Consider the following 17,996-nt stretch of genomic DNA (forward strand, 5'->3'; position numbering starts at 1 on the left):
CCTCACATCGGAAGCGCGCGTGGAGAGGGAGCCTGGAGCCAGGGGTCCAGACGGCCACACGCGGGGAGCAGGGCAGACTCTCGACCACCCTCGAGGCTACTTCTCAAGACTTCAGGGCTCATTTCCAAACCACCGTCCTTATTGCCAGTTCTGTGGCAATAAAAGTAAAAGCGAATGACCTTCCCCTGCACCTCACAAGGCCCTTTGCCACACAGGGTCCCAGGAGGAGCCTTTGAAGGGAGGCTGGCTGGGCAGACAGTTAACAGAAGTGGTGCGAGGCACGGGGCTGCCTCGTGACCCAGCTCCTTCACGGTCACCTTCCCTCCCTCCTGCTGCCACAGGGGGCCCCCGGCTGTGACGATTCACATGCCCCCGAGGGTGTGATTGAGTCAGCCCTCCTTATTCATCTTTAGCACACTTGCAAGTTTTAATCCAGACTGCAGTATCATCAGAGAAAATGTTCTATCCATATCTAGTATTAATTAAGCTCACGGCTTTTGGTTTATCTGTATCAAAGATATAGTTGGGGAAGGCAACAGCATAATGTGTATTTACTTTACCACTTATTTCCGAATTAAATACATATAGTTATAGCTTATAATAAATTATAAAAGATTGTATATTTATTATATAGTTATATGGCACTATCTCACTAGGTGACTAATGATTAAAGAGGATGATACTGTCCAAAATGTTGCACACGGTGCCTGGAAACATGGGAAATACTCAATAAACAGTCAATATTAGGAATATTAAATAATTAGCACTGATGGCCAAATTGCCTAAGGTGCTTATAAGTATAAAGCCAACTTTTCTGTTCCTTTCCCTTTGGGGGACTCCTAATAATGTCGAATTGATCATCAACAGAGTTAAGATGCACCTTATGAGGAACTTCCAGCACAGTGAACCTGGGATTACAAAATAGTGGATAAATAAAAGACATAGGAACGGCTCGATTACTCTGAGTCACTGAAAACTAGCTCCCGGAGACACGGACCCATGTACGAGGAGTGGAGAGGTCTCTCCTCATCTGTCTCCAGGGACGTGACAGTATGGAAATGGATATTTACCTCTGCCAGTGTGGAGACCGTTTCCCTTTCACCCAATTATATCTTAGGTTCCTTACATATAATTACATCTGGCCCCAGGGCCCCAGTTCAGGAATCCTGCAATGCCACAGGCTCAGGTGAGAACAAAAGGGAGAGTCTACCTGGTTCCAGCACAGGAGAGGCGAGCAGAGGACGGGACAGAGCTCAGAGGCCCTGAAGACGCATGACCAGGTGGATGGCGTGAGGCCAAAGAAAGAATTGGGATTACAAAAGGGATCAAATCCTCTATCACTCTCCCTTCTAACCCTAAGCTTCTGGGTAGCCCACAAGGAAACACTGCTGCCCAGTGTTGAAACATCCCTCTATGATCCAAGAGAATTAGAAACTAAACACGTTGGTCATGCTAATCAAAGCTGTAAAAGAAATCGAAGACCGCCAGGACAGTTCAGGAAAGTGTGGTCTGTGTGCTCTGGGAACGGATGGTATCCAAGCAGGGGCAGGGGAATCCAAGCGCCCTCCTCGGACTGTTTACATTCCACCACTTTTGTACTGTACCTACCTGTCTGCTGTGTAGCCGATACCCACAGAACCGATAAAAAATCCTACATTCACAGCCGACTGAAACAGGTCCAGCATCCAGGAGTTGGTACACACTAGGTCAAACTGCGAGGGGCCGGGGGGTCCCGGGTCGGGAGGGAAAGGAAACAAAATCCTGTTAGACGCAGCTCAACCCAGGGAACTCAGGAGGTATTCCTTGCATGGCGCTGATGGGACTGCATGACAATAAACCAACTCTCCTCTTGCTCCTGTTAATTTTCTTTACACAACCCCGAAGATTTGTCCCGCAGTCGGTTTAGCGTGCCATCTGGCAGTATGTCATCAGGCTGAACTCTGTTTTGGCTAAATGAGCTGAAATTGGGTAATTCCTTATGCACAAACCATTTCTCTTTGTAATTTTATTAAATAGGTGTGTGGACACATACAAGCGTTGCCCTAAGGAAGCCAGGCTGTTCTGTGTCCCTTTAAATTAGGGGAATTAGCATCTTGCTAATGGCTGTTACCTCTGTCCTCCCTTGGAACAGGAGGTGGCCTGGAGGTCGGGAGAAAACCCCTTTCTAGCGCTAAGGACTAACTTTCTCACTTTGTGGCCTTGGGCGAAATTTTTCTCTGCTCTGGGCCTCAGTCTCCCATCTCTGATGAGATGAACCACGCTGCAAAAGCCTCTTAAAAGTTTTATGGTACTTGACCAACAGAACGTGGTGGAAGTTATACTCTGCCTTTTCTGGGTCCAGAGGCCTTAAGAGACAGGCAGCTTCCTGCGATGGTTAATTTCATGTGTCAACTTGACTGGATCACAGGGTGTCCAGATACTTGGTTAAACATTATTTCTACTTTTTAATGATTTTGTTTAATCAAAAATCACAAACAGGGCTTCCCTGGTGGCGCAGTGGTTGAGAGTCCGCCTGCCGATGCAGGGGACGCGGGTTCTTGCCCCGGTCGGGGAGGATCCCACGTGCCGCGGAGCGGCTGGGCCCGTGAGCCGTGGCCGCTGGGCCTGCGCGTCCGGAGCCTGTGCTCCGCAACGGGAGAGGCCACAGCAGTGAGAGGCCCGCGTACCGCAAAAAAAATGAAAAATAAAAAATAAATCACAAACATGTTAAGCCAGTGGAGGCTGGAAATAATCACTGTAGAAGAAAAACAAAGTTTTATGGTGTTAAATCTTCAATCCTCCACATTTCATGTAACTATCAGACCATTTTAGATCCTTCCAATGGCTCTTCTACCTTAACGCCTGTACACTTCCAATGGCTCTTCTACCTTAACGCCTGTACAGAATATCTTCATATCATCCAAGCAGTCCTTTGAAGTTAAGCCAGGCACCTGGCTTTCTTTGTATTGGCAGAATAATTTTTCCCCCCATTTTGCTTCGTCCCCAATAAAAGCAAGTCTCACTACTATACGTAAAATAGACAAACTAATAAGGACTTACAGTTTAGCACAGGGAACGCTACTCAAGACTCTGTAATAATGGCCTATATGGGAAAAGAATGCAAAAAAGACTGGCTATATGTATATGTATAACTGAGTCACTTTGCTGTACACCTGAAACTAACACAGCATTGTAGATCAGCTATATTCCAATAAAAAATTGTAAAACAGCAAGTCTCCATTTTTTTCTTTCTATTTTTTGAAAAGAGGCCTCGTGGTTAGATGTTAATGCCAAATGTAGTTTTCAATAAAATAATAGCACCGTAGCATAAGCTCCAACCCCAAATGGTTTGACATGGATGCTTCGAGCAAATTAAAGAGGAAAAAATTCGCCATCGAGAGAAAAGTACATTGTGTCACAGTGAGGCACCCGTTCACGGGAGTTCCATGAGGTGTCAGGTGTCCATCTGTACCATGGCAGAGTGGAGGGGAAGCCAGGGCTTCCAGAAAAAGAGGAGGCTTGAAAATTTCCCCTCTCCTGGCATCATTTCCAGGAATTCTGATGTTTTTGCTTGCTTCTTACTGCCGAGACTTGCGTACGCTAGAATCGTTCTTGTCAGAATTTGAAGCTTAAACTCGCCTGCTCACACTCCAGACAAATGAGAGGCTGTCTGTTTTCTTGACAACTAGTTTATTCTATTTTATTAATTAATTAACTTGTTTGTTTGTTTGTTTGTTTATAAGATACTTTGAGTCCAAAGAGCACATCTGGCCCTCCCTGGGTTCTTCCTTAAGAAAAACGGCCCTGTTTGCTTTCTCCATCCCTTCTAAGTCCCACGATCACCTACCTCGGTCACGATGGAGGAGCCGGGCGTGTCGTACACCCAGCCGTGGCGACAGGGGCCCAGAGGCAGGAGGCTGCTGTTGGCGGCCAGGCCGGCCAGCGGGTCCACGCAGCCGAGGGCGCTCTGGTTCCAGTCGACCTCATAGCGGCGGCACTGGCGGCGGAAGGCCTGGCCCTCGGGCCCGGGGCCCGGCGCCGTGTAGTTGAGCTCCTCGGCCAGGCTCCAGCCGCATCGACGGCTCAGCTCGGGCACCCCGGGGCTGCGGCAGCGGTGGTCCGGGGTGAAGGCCAGGAAGACGATGCCCACGTAGATGGGGGCGAAGGTGGCAGAGAGCAGAGAGAGGAGGAGAAACGTTTGCTTCTGGAAGAAGTTGAATTCCCCTATGTGCTCTAGGATGTCGTCCACCGTCGGCATTATTCTGGGGAGAGAAGTCCCAATGCTGTCTCCTGCGCTGCTCAGACGCAACTGAGTGAGGCTGGGCCCAGCTCAGCACAACCCCGACCAAAAGTCAAAGGGTGAGTTTATTTTAGAAAGCGACCAGCCTTTGGTCCAGACCTTCACTGGTTGGACCAACTCCCAGCCATGCACTTCCCGGGCCACGTGTGTCCAGCCGCTCCCCCGAAACTCCCCGCGCAAGTCACAGGGCAAGATGCTGTGTTTACTGTAGCATCCCTCCGGTGAGTGGGTCCCTACCTCATGCCGGCCCCACAAACAATCTTTCCCCTGTACCACACGGGGGGAAATCCGAGCGCTTTCGCATATCACAGCCCTGTTGATCTGCTGTAGTAAACGCAGTGTCCGGGAAACGAATATATTCATATCTCACTCACACAGCCAACCTTTTCGCTAAGGTGTTGCAGGGAAACACGCACAATTTTGGCCATGCTTGCTGAGTACGACGCGAATCGCGGTCTCCCGGTCAGAGCTCTTGTCTGGATTCGAGATGGTTTGCAAATTCTATCGCTGTGCTTTTTCTACAAACAACAGCCAGGGCACTCGGGGTACATGCTGGGGCTGTTTGTTTTGATTTTTCCAGGATTTTATAATTCTGCTCTTTAAAGAATGACAATTTGGCATTCTTGCCTTTGAACCCTGGAACCCTTTGACCTGTTTGGGAAGAAAGAATAAAATGTTCCCCACACATGTAGGTCAAGTGTAATGCAGGCAGGAGAGGTCTCATTCTGCTGTCGTTTGGTCTTAGTTATTCCTGCCTGTGGGCAGGGGTGGAGAACCTCTTTTGGATGGTATTGGCTGCCTCCAAACGCAAGGGAAACAGGCAAACATCTCTCCTGGTGGGGGAAGGACCCTCACTGCGGCGGGCACAGCTGCCGCATCAGGAAGGTGGCCTGCTGATACATCTGCATATGAAAATACCAGAAATTTAATCCCGTTTTCTTCTTTTTTTTCCGTTGGGTCTGTTTTCCTGGGGGTAGAACAGCATGGGTTGAAAAGTAGTGACCCACAGAAGTCCTCCTCCCCATTGCAGCTGCAAACTTTGTTTTCTTAAAAAAGCAAGAACCAGGGTGCCTCTGGGGACTCGTCAGCCTCTTCTGGGCTCTGTCAGGCTCCTGGAGGCTCTCTGCTTGGTGGTAGCAGGATGGGGGGGCTCCTGCTGCCCCCGGCCCCAGTTTGGGTGCGTGGGTTCAGACTCTATAGAACCAAGAGCTGGGGGAGTATTTCTGGCACAGAGTCACGCGTGCAACTCTACCGGCTGATGATTCAGTGGGCTGAAACAGAACAAAAGAAATGAGAACTGGATTAAATTGCTGACTGTACCGGGCCTGGCCAAGGCCAAGGGTGGGCCGTGGTGAGCAGGGGTCTGGGCTTCTGAGGTAATACACTGTCACAGACTAAAAACGCCAGCCCCCGAAAGCCGTGGCTCGTCCCGCAGCCGTCTTGGAGAACAGATAACAGGAAGGATTTCCAGAGAGATGTGAGGCCGCGACCGGTTGCCTGAATCTGGAGACGAGTTCCGGTTCTTTGCTCAGGAGCTCTCTAGAGGCAGAGAGATTTTTCTTTCTTTTTTTTTTTTTTTTTGTGGTATGCGGGCCTCACTGTTGTGGCCTCTCCCGTTGCGGAACACAGGCTCCGGACGCGCAGGCTCAGCGGCCATGGCTCACGGGCCCAGCCGCTCCGCGGCACGTGGGATCCTCCCGGACCGGGGCACGAACCCGTGTCCCCTGCATCGGCAGGCGGATTCTCAACCACTGCGCCACCAAGGAAGCCCGAGATTTTTCAAATAAAGATGAAAAATCATTAATAGCATAAAGGACAGATAAACAATGCCAACCAGCGAAAAGATATGGTGATATCAAGCAAGAAAAACGCACCTTTAACTTCCATCTCCAGGAAAATGGAATAGACGGCCTTTTCCTTTTTCTTCCCGCTGAACACAAGTAAAGCCCCAGCATGCCGCATATAAAAAAACAGTTGCCAGGACACGCTGAGCGGTAGACGGAAGGAAGGCCGGGCAGGGGCCTCTGGGCCCAGAGAGTGACACGGTGGGCAGTTTTCCCCCTCACAACCCAGACTGGGTGCTGGAGAAGCAGGAAGCCAGAAATACCAGTGGTCCCAACAAAATACCATCAAAAGTCCCAACAAAATACCATCAAAAGTCCCAACAAAAGCCTGCTCTCTCTAGATTCCCAGGAATAAGCTGAAGCTTTTCAATGACGCTAATGGATGTCTCATTCCTCTTAAGGTTTTTTTCTTTTTCATCAGTCTCTTGTTAGCCCCAAAGACGAAACACATTTGATCAGTCACAGCACCTTCTCCATACACTGCACAAATCTTTTTTTGCGTTTTGGTTGTGTTTTTATCTTTCTTGAAATAATAAAGCATAATATGCCAGAAATGTTGCTTTTTTTCCCTCCATCTCAATATTAAAATGGCTTCGCAAAATTGCACCAGTTTTGATGTCTTTTTTAAAATGCATGCTGATATGACAGCTGTCACATACAATCTAACAAAATTGTTTTGCATGAAGTTAAAGACAACCAAGTGCTACTAGACCCATCTTATGGAAACAAACAAACAAACCTTTTGGCCAACCCAATACAATCGAACTTTCATGGGCATTTAACCAAGACCCAGGAGCGAGTCAACTTGATTGGACTGCTTTCTTCAAAGAGATAGTGAACCTGGTCTGGCCAAAAGGCATACCTTTTAATGTTACACGGGTGCAACTGGAGTATAAGAGAAGAGAAGAATCTTTAAGATATTCATTTCCATAATTCTCAGCTTTTATTTTTTTTGAACTTTGCATTAGTGATCAATTTCTTCCCCAACTGACTTATTATTTGTCTTTTTTTTTTTTTTTTCGGTTGCATTGGGTCTTCGTTGCTGCGCACGGGCTTTCTCTAGTTGAGGCGAGCGGGAGCTACTCTTTGTTGCAGTGCGCGGGCTGCTCATTGCTGTGGCCTCTCTTGTTGCTGAGCGCGGGCTCTAGGTGCACCGGCTTCAGTAGTTGTGGCACATGGACTCAGTAGTTGTGGCTCACGGGCTCTAGAGCACAGGCTCAGTAGTTGTGGCGCATAGGCCACAACTCCGCGGCATGTGGGATCTTCCCGGACCAGGGCTCGAACCCGCGTCCCCTGCATCGGCAGACGGATTCCCAACCATTGTGCCCCCAGGGAAGCCCCCGGGGTTATTATTTATTCAGACCACTAATCCAGAGCACTGAGGGTAACACTGCCTGTAATCCTCTCATATGTTTACGAGGTGGGGATTTCCACACAGGTATGCTGGGACACCCTGTCCGGCCGGAAAATAAGAGAGTACTGGTCATGCCGAAAGGGCAAAGGAACCCCATAAAGATGCTCCCATTGGCCTACAACATGACAATTGGGGCACCAACAAGAATAATAACTGCAATGCACTGAAAGACATGTGTATTTTAAAAATCTATTGGTTCATAATGTTTTTTTTAATCTCATGAAATAATCTAGGCATCAATCTTTAATACACTCTAAATTCGTTAGGTGAAAAGATGAGGAGGAATTCCATATTGGAGGGGTAAGGCTGACACCACCTAACTTTCCCCACCCATAAATAGAAGGGAACAGACTAAACCTCTAGGGATCCTTTAAACATCATAATTTAAGGACTTAGTGATTTGCTAGTTGTAAATCCGAAGTCTTCTGTGTCATGCACAAAGACCCTCGTAACACTTAGTATGCTACAGATACATCACCACAGCGTAAATACATATAAACTCTCCCCTCTTTCTCTCAACCTTTCACATTAATACAGGTAGAGCCAAGCTGGGTTGTGTGAGGTATGTGGTTCCTGGATCAACTACTATCTATGTCCTTTTCATCTCTTTGGCTTACGACCCTCATTTATTGAGAGAAAAATGATCAAGTACATCACCAACAGAATTAATTCCTCTAGAAATTCTTCGTCTTCCCAACAAAGACAACTTCCAGTAGAAGATGAAGGAAAGGCTTGTCAACGTCTGGTTGAAATGAAAGATGATGGCAAGTGATCAAAGTGTCTTGTTTATATTTGAGATTTCCTCAAGGTCGAGTCTCAGAATTTAGGTTCCTTTGATTCAGGGATGGAAAGAACAGACAGCTTACGGTCGTGGTCTTCATAGGACTGGAAGTAAGTTGGGGAACCTACAGGCCATATCCACGTACCCAGAGCACACAGGAAAGGAGCACAGTGTGAACAAAATCGTGTATAAACGAGCATTAAATTGAAGAATTTACCTCTTTTTGTCCTATTAATTTTAGAGGGCGAAATAATTCATTTTTAGAGGAAAAAATTCATTTGTGCTAAAAGCTAAAATAAGCAAGTGTGGAAATGAACAAAAACCATGCAGTTGAGGACCAAAAAAGGCGCTCTATTCAGAGCTTACTGTACCAAACGAGTCAGCCTCTTGCATTTTGGCAGAGACTCAAGGGCAGGCAGAGTAGTGGGAAGTCTTCTTGGTGGAGAAAGGCACACAGCTGCAGGCATGCCCTGATGGAGGCTGCGAGCACGGGGAAGCTGGAGGCAGCTGACCAGAAGCAGGGCGACCGTGTGATTGGTTAGGGCTGCATATTTCATTTTCTGTGGTGGGTCCTAAACAGAGATGCTATCAGTTATTAATCAAGTTCTGGCTGTTTTGGTTCAGTTGCTGCAGGCTATTATTTGGCTTCCTGAACTGATGGCTGCAGAAGTTCTGTCTTTATACAGTCTGGCCATTACTGTGTGTATGTTCCGTCTCTCACAAGCTAGTCATTGGTTTGAAGAAGCTTTAACTACTGTCTGCAAAGAAACCAAACCAGGCTTGGTCGGAGACATAACAGCATGATGGGGAAACAGTCGCAGAGAATGATAAGACATGACATCATGTTTAGGGACGTGGTCTCAGAGCAGGGAGAGTTTGCCTTCTAGGTCACTCTCTTGCAGAATCTCCTAGGCTAGGTCTCTGCGATTGTAGTAATGCCATCAGCAAGCAGACTTACCTGGTCAGAGAACAACAGCTCCACCAATGTGAGGGGGAGAAGTCTCGTAGGAGTTCTTATTCAAGAAAATTCTCTATTTGTCCTTCAAATATATTTCTGCTCCATTCTCTCCGCTGTCTCTCAAGTAGACTCTTCATAAATAAGTTGGAGTTTTTCATTCTTTCCTCCATTTCTTTTAACTTTTGCCTACACTTTCCATCTCTTTATCTCTCTGTGTTGAGGTCTATGTTATGTTCCCAGATGTATTTCTCGTCTGCTGTGCTTACCCTGCCGTTTAATTTGTCTAAGGCATTTTATTCAAATGGCTGAATTGCTATTTGGTGGCTTTTCAATCTCCTTGGTTTTTTTTTTTTAACGTAATTCTGTATTCTTACACCACACAATCAAATACTTCCTTTCCAAACTTTTAAAACCTTTAAAACTTAAAAAATCTACTCATTTAAAAATATTTTTTAGATTTCCTTATTTTTGTGTTTCTGGGAGTGAGTTTTCTCCAACCCTTAGCTTTATTCGGGGAGCTCAGCTGCTGCTGCTCATCACCTCCAGGGCTTGTATCCACGACTTCTGTTCTCCCTTAGCATTAAACCCCAGCACCGAGGGGTTTATGGCATTCCGTGGACTCAACTCATGTTGAATCTCAAGAAGCACCTCTCTGATCCTGAGTTCCTCCTATGACTCTAGCCTCTAGGGAGATCCCTTTCTTGCTTCGGAGCTCGGCTCTCTGTCCGTCAATGGTTCTATCCAGCATATCCCTGTGTGAGGAGAATCACAGAGGAGATCTGCTACGTCTGCCATGTTGACCAGTGTCAACTAATATTTATGACGTGCCTAGTCTATACCTTCTGTTGCTATAGGGGCTGAGGGCGACAAATGAGCCAGGCACAGGCCTCTTCCTCAGGGAACCTCGAGTCCAGGGGGCCAGAGAGACAAATGAAACATTTATAATAAAATACAAGAAGTTCAATGCTACATGGGATTCTACAGGAGCACAAAGGAGGGTGCACCTGACTCAGGCTTTAGGAAAGGTTGGGAGTCTTGAAGAAATGCGTGTTCTTCTGAACAAAGGCTCTATTGGAAAAGATGATTTTGGAGGGAAAAGGTTTGGGGCTTTATTTTATTTTAAAAATCTGCGCGTGGGCCCAACAGTGACGGTCATACACTGAAGCCCTTGCCTCGCTGGTTCCCACAGTTTAGGACTTTCCCAAGCTTCATGTTTCTTTCGACACCAGAGACATTATTTGATGAATCATTTCTTCGGCAAACATCATCCAAACAGCTATTAAGGTAGCTTCTCAAAAGATCACTTTTACTGCTGGGACTTAGATGATACCCTGGAAAGATGTGGAATCATTGCCAACTGCCACTGTAAACATTTATTAGCAGGCTGTTCCCAACGACTTGGGAGGCTTTATTCTATTGTTGCTTTTTTAAGCATTAAATAAGTGCTACTTATCTGCATATTTTTGGTAACATATGAAAATTATTACTTATATTGGAGATAAATAATCTGGGACAACTTAAAAACAAGGGATGTGGAATGGAAGAAATATAGTGAACTATTTATAGACCCATAGGATGTTTGAGCTACATATTGCCTTGTCGGAAATCCAGTCCGATCTAATCGAAACCAGGTTTCTCACATAGCAGCCTCACTGGTCTCTCCTCCCTAGATGCCAGTAACACCCCTCCCACTCCAAGTCATGATCAAATGTCCCAGACGTTGCTAAATGTCCCCAGATGAGAACTACTGGTCCACATCCTTTCTTTTAGAGATGAGAAGTGGAGGCCCTGAGAGTAAATGATGTTATGCTACACAGCTAGTTAGAGACAGTCCCTGCAATAGCATCCCTGGTCTCCTGCTGCCTCTTCTCGGGCTCTTTCACAGAAACTGCAATAAAACCTCCAGGCTAGTATTAGTTAACTGCTCAGTCCTATTTGCAATAGAGGCCTAGGCTCAGACCCTCAAAATAATGTAGCTTCTACCGACTCCAGCTTGGCAAGCTTGTCCTGTTTGAGTCCTCTCCAATGCACTTAAGAACCAAGATTTTTGTGAAATTTCAATGATACTCATTGAGCTGATTCTAAGTAACCAAAACGTTCCTTCCAAGCTCACATTTTCTTTTTAAGAAAAGTATCTGTTTCTCTCGCCACCTCCTTCACCTGTGAAAAAATAAATGCCTTGAGCCAAGCCCAGAGGATTGTGTGTTTGATCATTTTCCGTGGTGCTGGTGACTGGATGACCATATGCTTGCCAAATGGTAAATAAATCCTTACACAGCTTTTGTTCATTTGATAATTGGGTGTAATATATGCAAAGTTAAAGTTCACTTCTTAACAACATCCAGTTTTATCTGGGATCTTTTCTTCTGGTCGGTACATTCAGACACCTGAGGAAAAAACCAGATAATCCACATTTTGAAACCCTGTGGTCCTATTTTTTAGCCTCTTACTCACCATGTTGACAAATAAGTGAGTCAGCAGAGGGTGCGTGAAACCAGGCCCCAGAATGTTCTTCCTTGAGGACTGTACCACCATGACCCAGCCCTTCCTGGCTGGTGAGATGCTCCCTTAATTACAGGTTGCTTGGGGTCACTGGCAGGCCTGGCTTGGATTCTGACTCTGCAGAGCTGCTGTCTTTGAAGTCCAGCAGCTTGTGGTTGGAAAAGACCACCCGAGCCAGAAAACGGCCAGTGAAATTCAAGCTCAACTGCAATTTATGTCAGTGTGCCAGTGACGAAATTCACGAGTCTCCCTCGGCACCGCTGAGCACCCGATGGGGCAAATCCTTGCCGACAGCCAGTGCCAGCAGCCACAGCAGGTGCTGCTCCTTGCTCGTTGCTGAAATGCCCACAGCTCTGGGAGATGGCTCAGGAATGCTGCTGACGCCACCCGAGGGCTCAGCACCTCTACTTGCTTACACTACCACTCTGCCAGTTGGTAAGAGGAAATCTGTTTCTGTGCTGGGAGACGTCCTCATTGTACCAGGTGACGAATTTTGAGTTGGCTCTGTGCAGGAGCCAGAGATATCCGCAGTCGAATTGAAAACTGGGGGTGGAAGAAAATCGGGTCAGTGCTTCATGGTCGGGGCGTATGGAGGCCCCACACATACCACTGATCTCTTTCCCCTGAATTACTACATCTTCCGCATTGTGAACTGAATCTTTCTGTGATGAAGTCCAAGTAGGCAAGGACTATCTCCTGGTCCCTTTTCATGCACAGCACTATGTTGGATGTGGCAGCATGGGATAGCAGAAAGAGCACTGACCAAGGTGGGTCTAAAGATCAGGAGTCAGGGACCTTCAAGATGGCGGAAGAGTAAGATGTGGAGATCACCTTCCTCCCCACAAATACATCAAAAATACATCTACATGTTGGGGCTTTCCTGGTGGCGCAGTGGTTAAGAATCCACCTGCCAGTGCAGGGGACATGGTTTTGAGCCCTGGTCTGGGAAGATCCCACATGCCATGGAGCAACTAAGCCCACGTGCCACAACTTCTGAGCCTGCGTGCTGCAACTACTGAAGCCCGTGCTCCACAACAAGAGAAGCCACTGCAATGAGAGGTCCATGCACCACAACGAAGAGTAGCCCCCACTCTCTGCAACTAGAGAAAGCCTGCTTGCAGCAACAAAGACCCAATGCAGTCAAAAATAAAATAAATTAAATAAATAAAAATTAAAAAAATTACATCTACATGTGGAACAGCTCCTACAAAACACCTACCGAATGCTGGCAGAAGAACTCAGACCTCCCAAAAGGCAAGAAAACCCCCACGTACCTGGGCAGGGCAAAAGCAAAAAGAAAAAAAAGAGCCAAAAGAATAGGGATGGGACCTGCACCTCTGGGAGGGAGCTGGGAAGGAGGGAAGGTTTCCACACACTAGGAAGCCCCTTCGCGAGTGGAGACTGCGGGTGGTGGAGAGGAAAACTTCGGACGTGGAGGAGAGCGCAGCAACAGGGGTGTGGAGGGCAAAGCGGAGAGATTCCCGCCCAGAGGATCGGTGCCGACCAGCACTCACCAGCCCGAGAGGCTTGTCTGCTCACCTGCCAGGGCGGGCGGGGGCTGGGAGATGAGGCTCTGGTTTTGGAGGTCGGATCCCAGGGAGAGGACTGGGGTTGGCTGTGTGAACACAGCCTGAAGGGGGCTAGTGCACCACAGATAGCCGGGAGCGAGTCCAGGAGTCTGGACCTGCCGAAGAGGCAAGAGACCATTGTTTCAGGGTGCGCAAGGAGAGGGGATTCAGAGCGCCGCCTAAACAAGCTCCAGAGACAGGCGTGAACCACGGCTATCATATCGGACCACAGAGATGGGCATGACGTGCTAATGCTGCCGCCACTGCAACCAAGAATCCTGTGTGCAAGCACACCCCCCCAGGAGCCTGTGCAGCCCGCCATTGCCAGGGTCCCGAGATCCCGGGACAGCTTCCCTGGGAGAACACACGGCGTGCCTCAGGCTGTTGCAATGTCAAGCCAGCTTCTGCCCCTGCAGGCTCGCCCCACGTTCCAACAATGACTACTGTGCCCCTCCCTCTCCCCAGCCTGAGTGAGCAAGAGAGCCCTAATCAGCCGCTGCTTTAACCCCCTCCTGTCTGAGTGAAGAACAGACACCCTCAGGCGACCTACACGCAGAGGCGGGGCCAAATCCAAAGCTGAACCCCAGGAGCTGTGCGAACAAAGAAGAGAAAGGGAAATCTCTCCCAGCAGCCTCAGGAGCAGCGGATTAAATCTCCACAGTCAACTTGATGAACCTTGCATCTGTGGAATACCTGAATAGACAGCAAATGTTCCCAAAATTGAGGCAGTGGACTTTGGGAGCAACTGTAGACTTGGGGGGGGGGGGTTGCTTTCTGCATCTGACTTGTTTCTGGTTTTTATGTTTATCTTAGTTTAGTTTTTAGTGCTTGTTATCACTGGTGGATTTGTTTATTGGTTTGGTTGCTCTCTTCTCTTTATTTTTTTATTGTTTTTTAAAATTTTTATTATTTTTTAATATATTTTTAAAATTTATTTACTTTTTTCCTTTTTGTGACTGTGTATATGTATGTTTCTTTGTGTGATTTTGTCTGTTTAGTTTTGCTTTTTTTTTTTTTGGTTTGTGGCTCTAACTGTTCAGTTGTTTTTTTTCTTCCTTTTCTTCTGAGCCGTGTGGCTGACGGGGTCTTGGTGCTCTGGCCGGGTGTCGGGCCTGAGCCTCTGAGGTGGGAGAGCCAAGTCCAGCACATTAGACCACCGGAGACCTCCCGGCCCCACGTAATATCAATCAGTGAGAGCTCTCCCAGAGATCTCCGTCTGAACGCTAAGACCCAGCTCCACCCAACGGCCGGCAAGCTCCAGTGCTGGACGCCTCATGCCGAAGAACTAGCAAGACAGGAACACAACCCCACCCATTATCAGAGAGGCTGACTAAAGTCATACTAAGTTCACAGACACCCCAAAACACCACCAGATGTGGCCCTGCCCACCAGAAAGACAAGACCCAACCCCACCCACCAGAACATGGGTACCAGGAAGGGAGTCCCCTTCCTGGTACCCTCAACCAGGAAGCCTACATAAGCCACTGAACCAAACTCACCCATTGGGCGCAGACACCAAAAACAGTGGGAACTACAAACCTGCAGCCTCCAAAAAGGAGACCCCAAACACAGTAAGTTAAACAAAATGAAAAAACAGAGAAATACGCAGCAGATATTAACCTTGAAGGAGCAAGGTTAAACTCCACCAGACCAAACAAATGAAGAGGAAATAGGCTGTCTACCTGAAAAAGAATTCAGAGTAATGATAGTAAAGATGATCCAAAATCTTGGAAATAGAATGGAGAAAATACAACAAATGTTTAACAAGGACCTAAAAGAACGAGAGAGCAAACAAACAATGATGAACAACAATAAATGAAATTAAAAATTCTCTAGCAGGAATCAATAGCAGATACCACATGCCACGGAGCAACTAAGCCCATATGCCACAACTACTGAGCCTGAGCTCTAGAGCCTGCAAGCCACAACTACTGAGCCCATGTGCCACAACTATTGAAGCCTGTGCACCTAGAGTCCATGATCCGCAATGAGAAGCCACGACAATGAGAAGCCACAATGAAGAGTAGCCCCCACTCACCACAACTAGAGAAAGCCTGAACATAGCAAAAAAGACCCAACACAGCCAAAATAATAATAATAATAATTTTAAAAAGATCAAATCAGAAATAAATGAAAAAAAATGAATGAAACGGTAGCAAAGATCAACAAAAGTAAAAGCTGGTTCTTTGAGAGGATAAACAAAATTGATAAACCATTAGCCAGACTCATCAAGAAAAAGGGGAGAAGACTCAAATCAACAGAATTAGAAATGAAAAAGGACAAGTCACAACTGACACTGTAGAAATACAAAAGATCATGAGAGATTACTATAAGCAACTATATGACAATAAAATGGACAACCTGGAAGAAATGGACAAATTCTTAGAAAAGTACAACCTTCCCAGACTGAACCGGGAAGAAACAGAAAATATGAACAGACCAATCACAAGCACTGAAATTGCAACTGTGATTAAAAATCTTCCAACAAACAAAAACCCAGGACCAGATGGCTTCTCAGGCAAATTCTATCAAACATTTAGAGAAGAGCTAGCACCTATCCTCCTCAAACTCTTCCAAAGTATAGCAGAAGGAGGAACACGCCCAAACTCATTCTATGAGGCTACCATCACCCTGGTACCAAAACCAAAGATGTCACAAAAAAAGAAAGCTACAGGCCAATATCACTGATGAACATAGATGCAAAAATCCTCAACAAAATACTAGCAAACAGAATCCAACAGCACATTAAAAGGATCATACACTATGATCAAGTGGGGTTTATCCCAGGAATGCAAGGATTCTTCAATGTATGCAAATTAATCAATGTGATACACTATATTAACAAACTGAAGGATAAAAACCATTTGATCATCTCAACAGATGCAGAAAAAGCTTTCAACAAAATTCAACAACTATTTATGATAAAAACCCTCCAGAAAGTAGGCATAGAGGGAACCTACCTCAACATAATAAAGGCCATATATGACAAACCCACAGCCAACATTGTTCTCAACGGTGAAAAACTGAAACCATTTACACTAAGATCAGGAACAAGACAAAGTTGCCCACTCTCACCACTATTATTCAACATAGTTTTGAAAATTTTAGCTATGGCAATCAGTGAAGAAAAAGAAATGAAAGGAATCCAAATCAGAAAAGAAGAAGTAAAACTGTCACTGTTTGCAGATGACATGATACTATACATAGTGAATCCTAAAGATGCTACCAGAAAACTACTAGAGCTAATCAATGAATTTGGTAGAGTAGCAGGATACAAAATTAATGCATAGAAGTCTCTTGCATTCTTATACACTAACGATGAAAAATCTGAAAGAGAAATTAAGGAAACACTCCCCTTTACCATTGCAACAAAAAGAATAAAATACCTGGGAATAAACCTACCTAAGGAAACAAAAGACCTGTATGCAGAAAACTATGACACTGATGTAAGAAATTAAAGATGATACAAACAGATGGAGAGATATACCATGTTCTTTGATTACAAGAATCAACATTGGGAAAATGACTATACTACCCAAAGCAATCTACAGATTTAATGCAATCCCTATCCAATTACCAATGGCATTTTTCACAGAACTAGAACAAAAAATTTTACAACTTGTATGGAAACACAAAGACTCCGAATAGCCAGAGCAATCTTGAGAAAGAAAAATGGAGCTGGAGGAATCAGGCTCCCTGACTTCAGACTATACTACAAAGCTACAGTAATCAAGACAGTATGGTACTGGCACAAAAACAGAAATATAGATCACTGGAACAGGATAGAAAGCCCAGAGATAAACCCATGCACAAATGGACACCTTACCTTTGATAAAGAAGGCAACAGTATACAATGGAGAAAAGACAGCCTCTTCAATAAGTGGTGCTGGGAAAAATGGACAGCTACATGTAAAAGAATGAAATTAGAACACTCCCTAACACCATACACTAAAATAAATTCAAAATGGATTAAAGACCTAAGTGTAAGGCCAGACACTATAAAACTCTTAGAGGAAAACATAGGAAGAACACTCTGCAGCAAGAGAAGCAACTGCCATGAGGAGTTCACGCCCCACAACAGAGTAGCCCCTGCTCACTGCAACTAGACAAAGCCCTTGCACAGCAACCTACAGCATGGGCTCTAGGTGCACTGGCTTCAGTATTTGTGGCATGAGGGCTTGGTAGCTGTGGCGCACAGGCTGAGTTGCTCCATGGCATGTGGGATCTTCCTGGACCAGGGCTCGAACCCGTGTCCCCTACATTGGCAGGTGGATTCTTAACCACTGCGCCACCAGGGAAGCCCTGGCAGGTGGATTCTTAACCACTGTACCACCAGGGAAGTCCAATTTAGTAGGGTTTTTTAATAAAAGTTGTATGTTCTATCATAGACAACCAAATCATCTGCAAATAAAGACAGTTTACTTTTTCTTTTCCAGTCTGGATGTTTTTTATTTCTTTTTCTTGCTTGATTGAGCTGGATAGAATCTCCAGGACAATTCTGAATAGAAGTTGATAGAGGAGATATCTTGTTTTGTTACTACTCTTAGGAGTAAAGCAATTAGTATTTCACAATTAATTATGATATAACCATAGGTTATTCATAGACCCTCTTTATCAGATTAAGAAAGTTCCCTTCTATTTTTAATTTGC

At 45.9% G+C, this 17,996-nt stretch overlaps 1 protein-coding gene across 2 annotated transcripts in view; it reads right to left on the reverse strand.

Annotated features, from left to right (window-relative positions):
• Positions 1-4,768, reverse strand: part of SLC22A2 (solute carrier family 22 member 2) — a 28,281-nt gene extending 23,513 nt beyond the window's left edge. For both annotated transcript variants that reach the window (XM_059083525.2, XM_067011452.1), the window contains exons 1-2: positions 3,827-4,768; positions 1,609-1,712 (exon numbers count right to left, since the gene is read on the reverse strand). In XM_059083525.2, coding sequence (XP_058939508.1) covers positions 1,609-1,712; positions 3,827-4,237 — 515 coding nt within the window. In that variant the 5' untranslated portion in view covers positions 4,238-4,768. The remainder of the gene's footprint in view (positions 1-1,608; positions 1,713-3,826) is intronic.
• Between the last annotated feature and the right edge of the window lie 13,228 nt (positions 4,769-17,996).

Source organism: Kogia breviceps, chromosome 13 (assembly GCF_026419965.1).
Source record: "Kogia breviceps isolate mKogBre1 chromosome 13, mKogBre1 haplotype 1, whole genome shotgun sequence".
In the NCBI taxonomy this organism is placed as follows: domain Eukaryota; kingdom Metazoa; phylum Chordata; class Mammalia; order Artiodactyla; family Physeteridae; genus Kogia; species Kogia breviceps.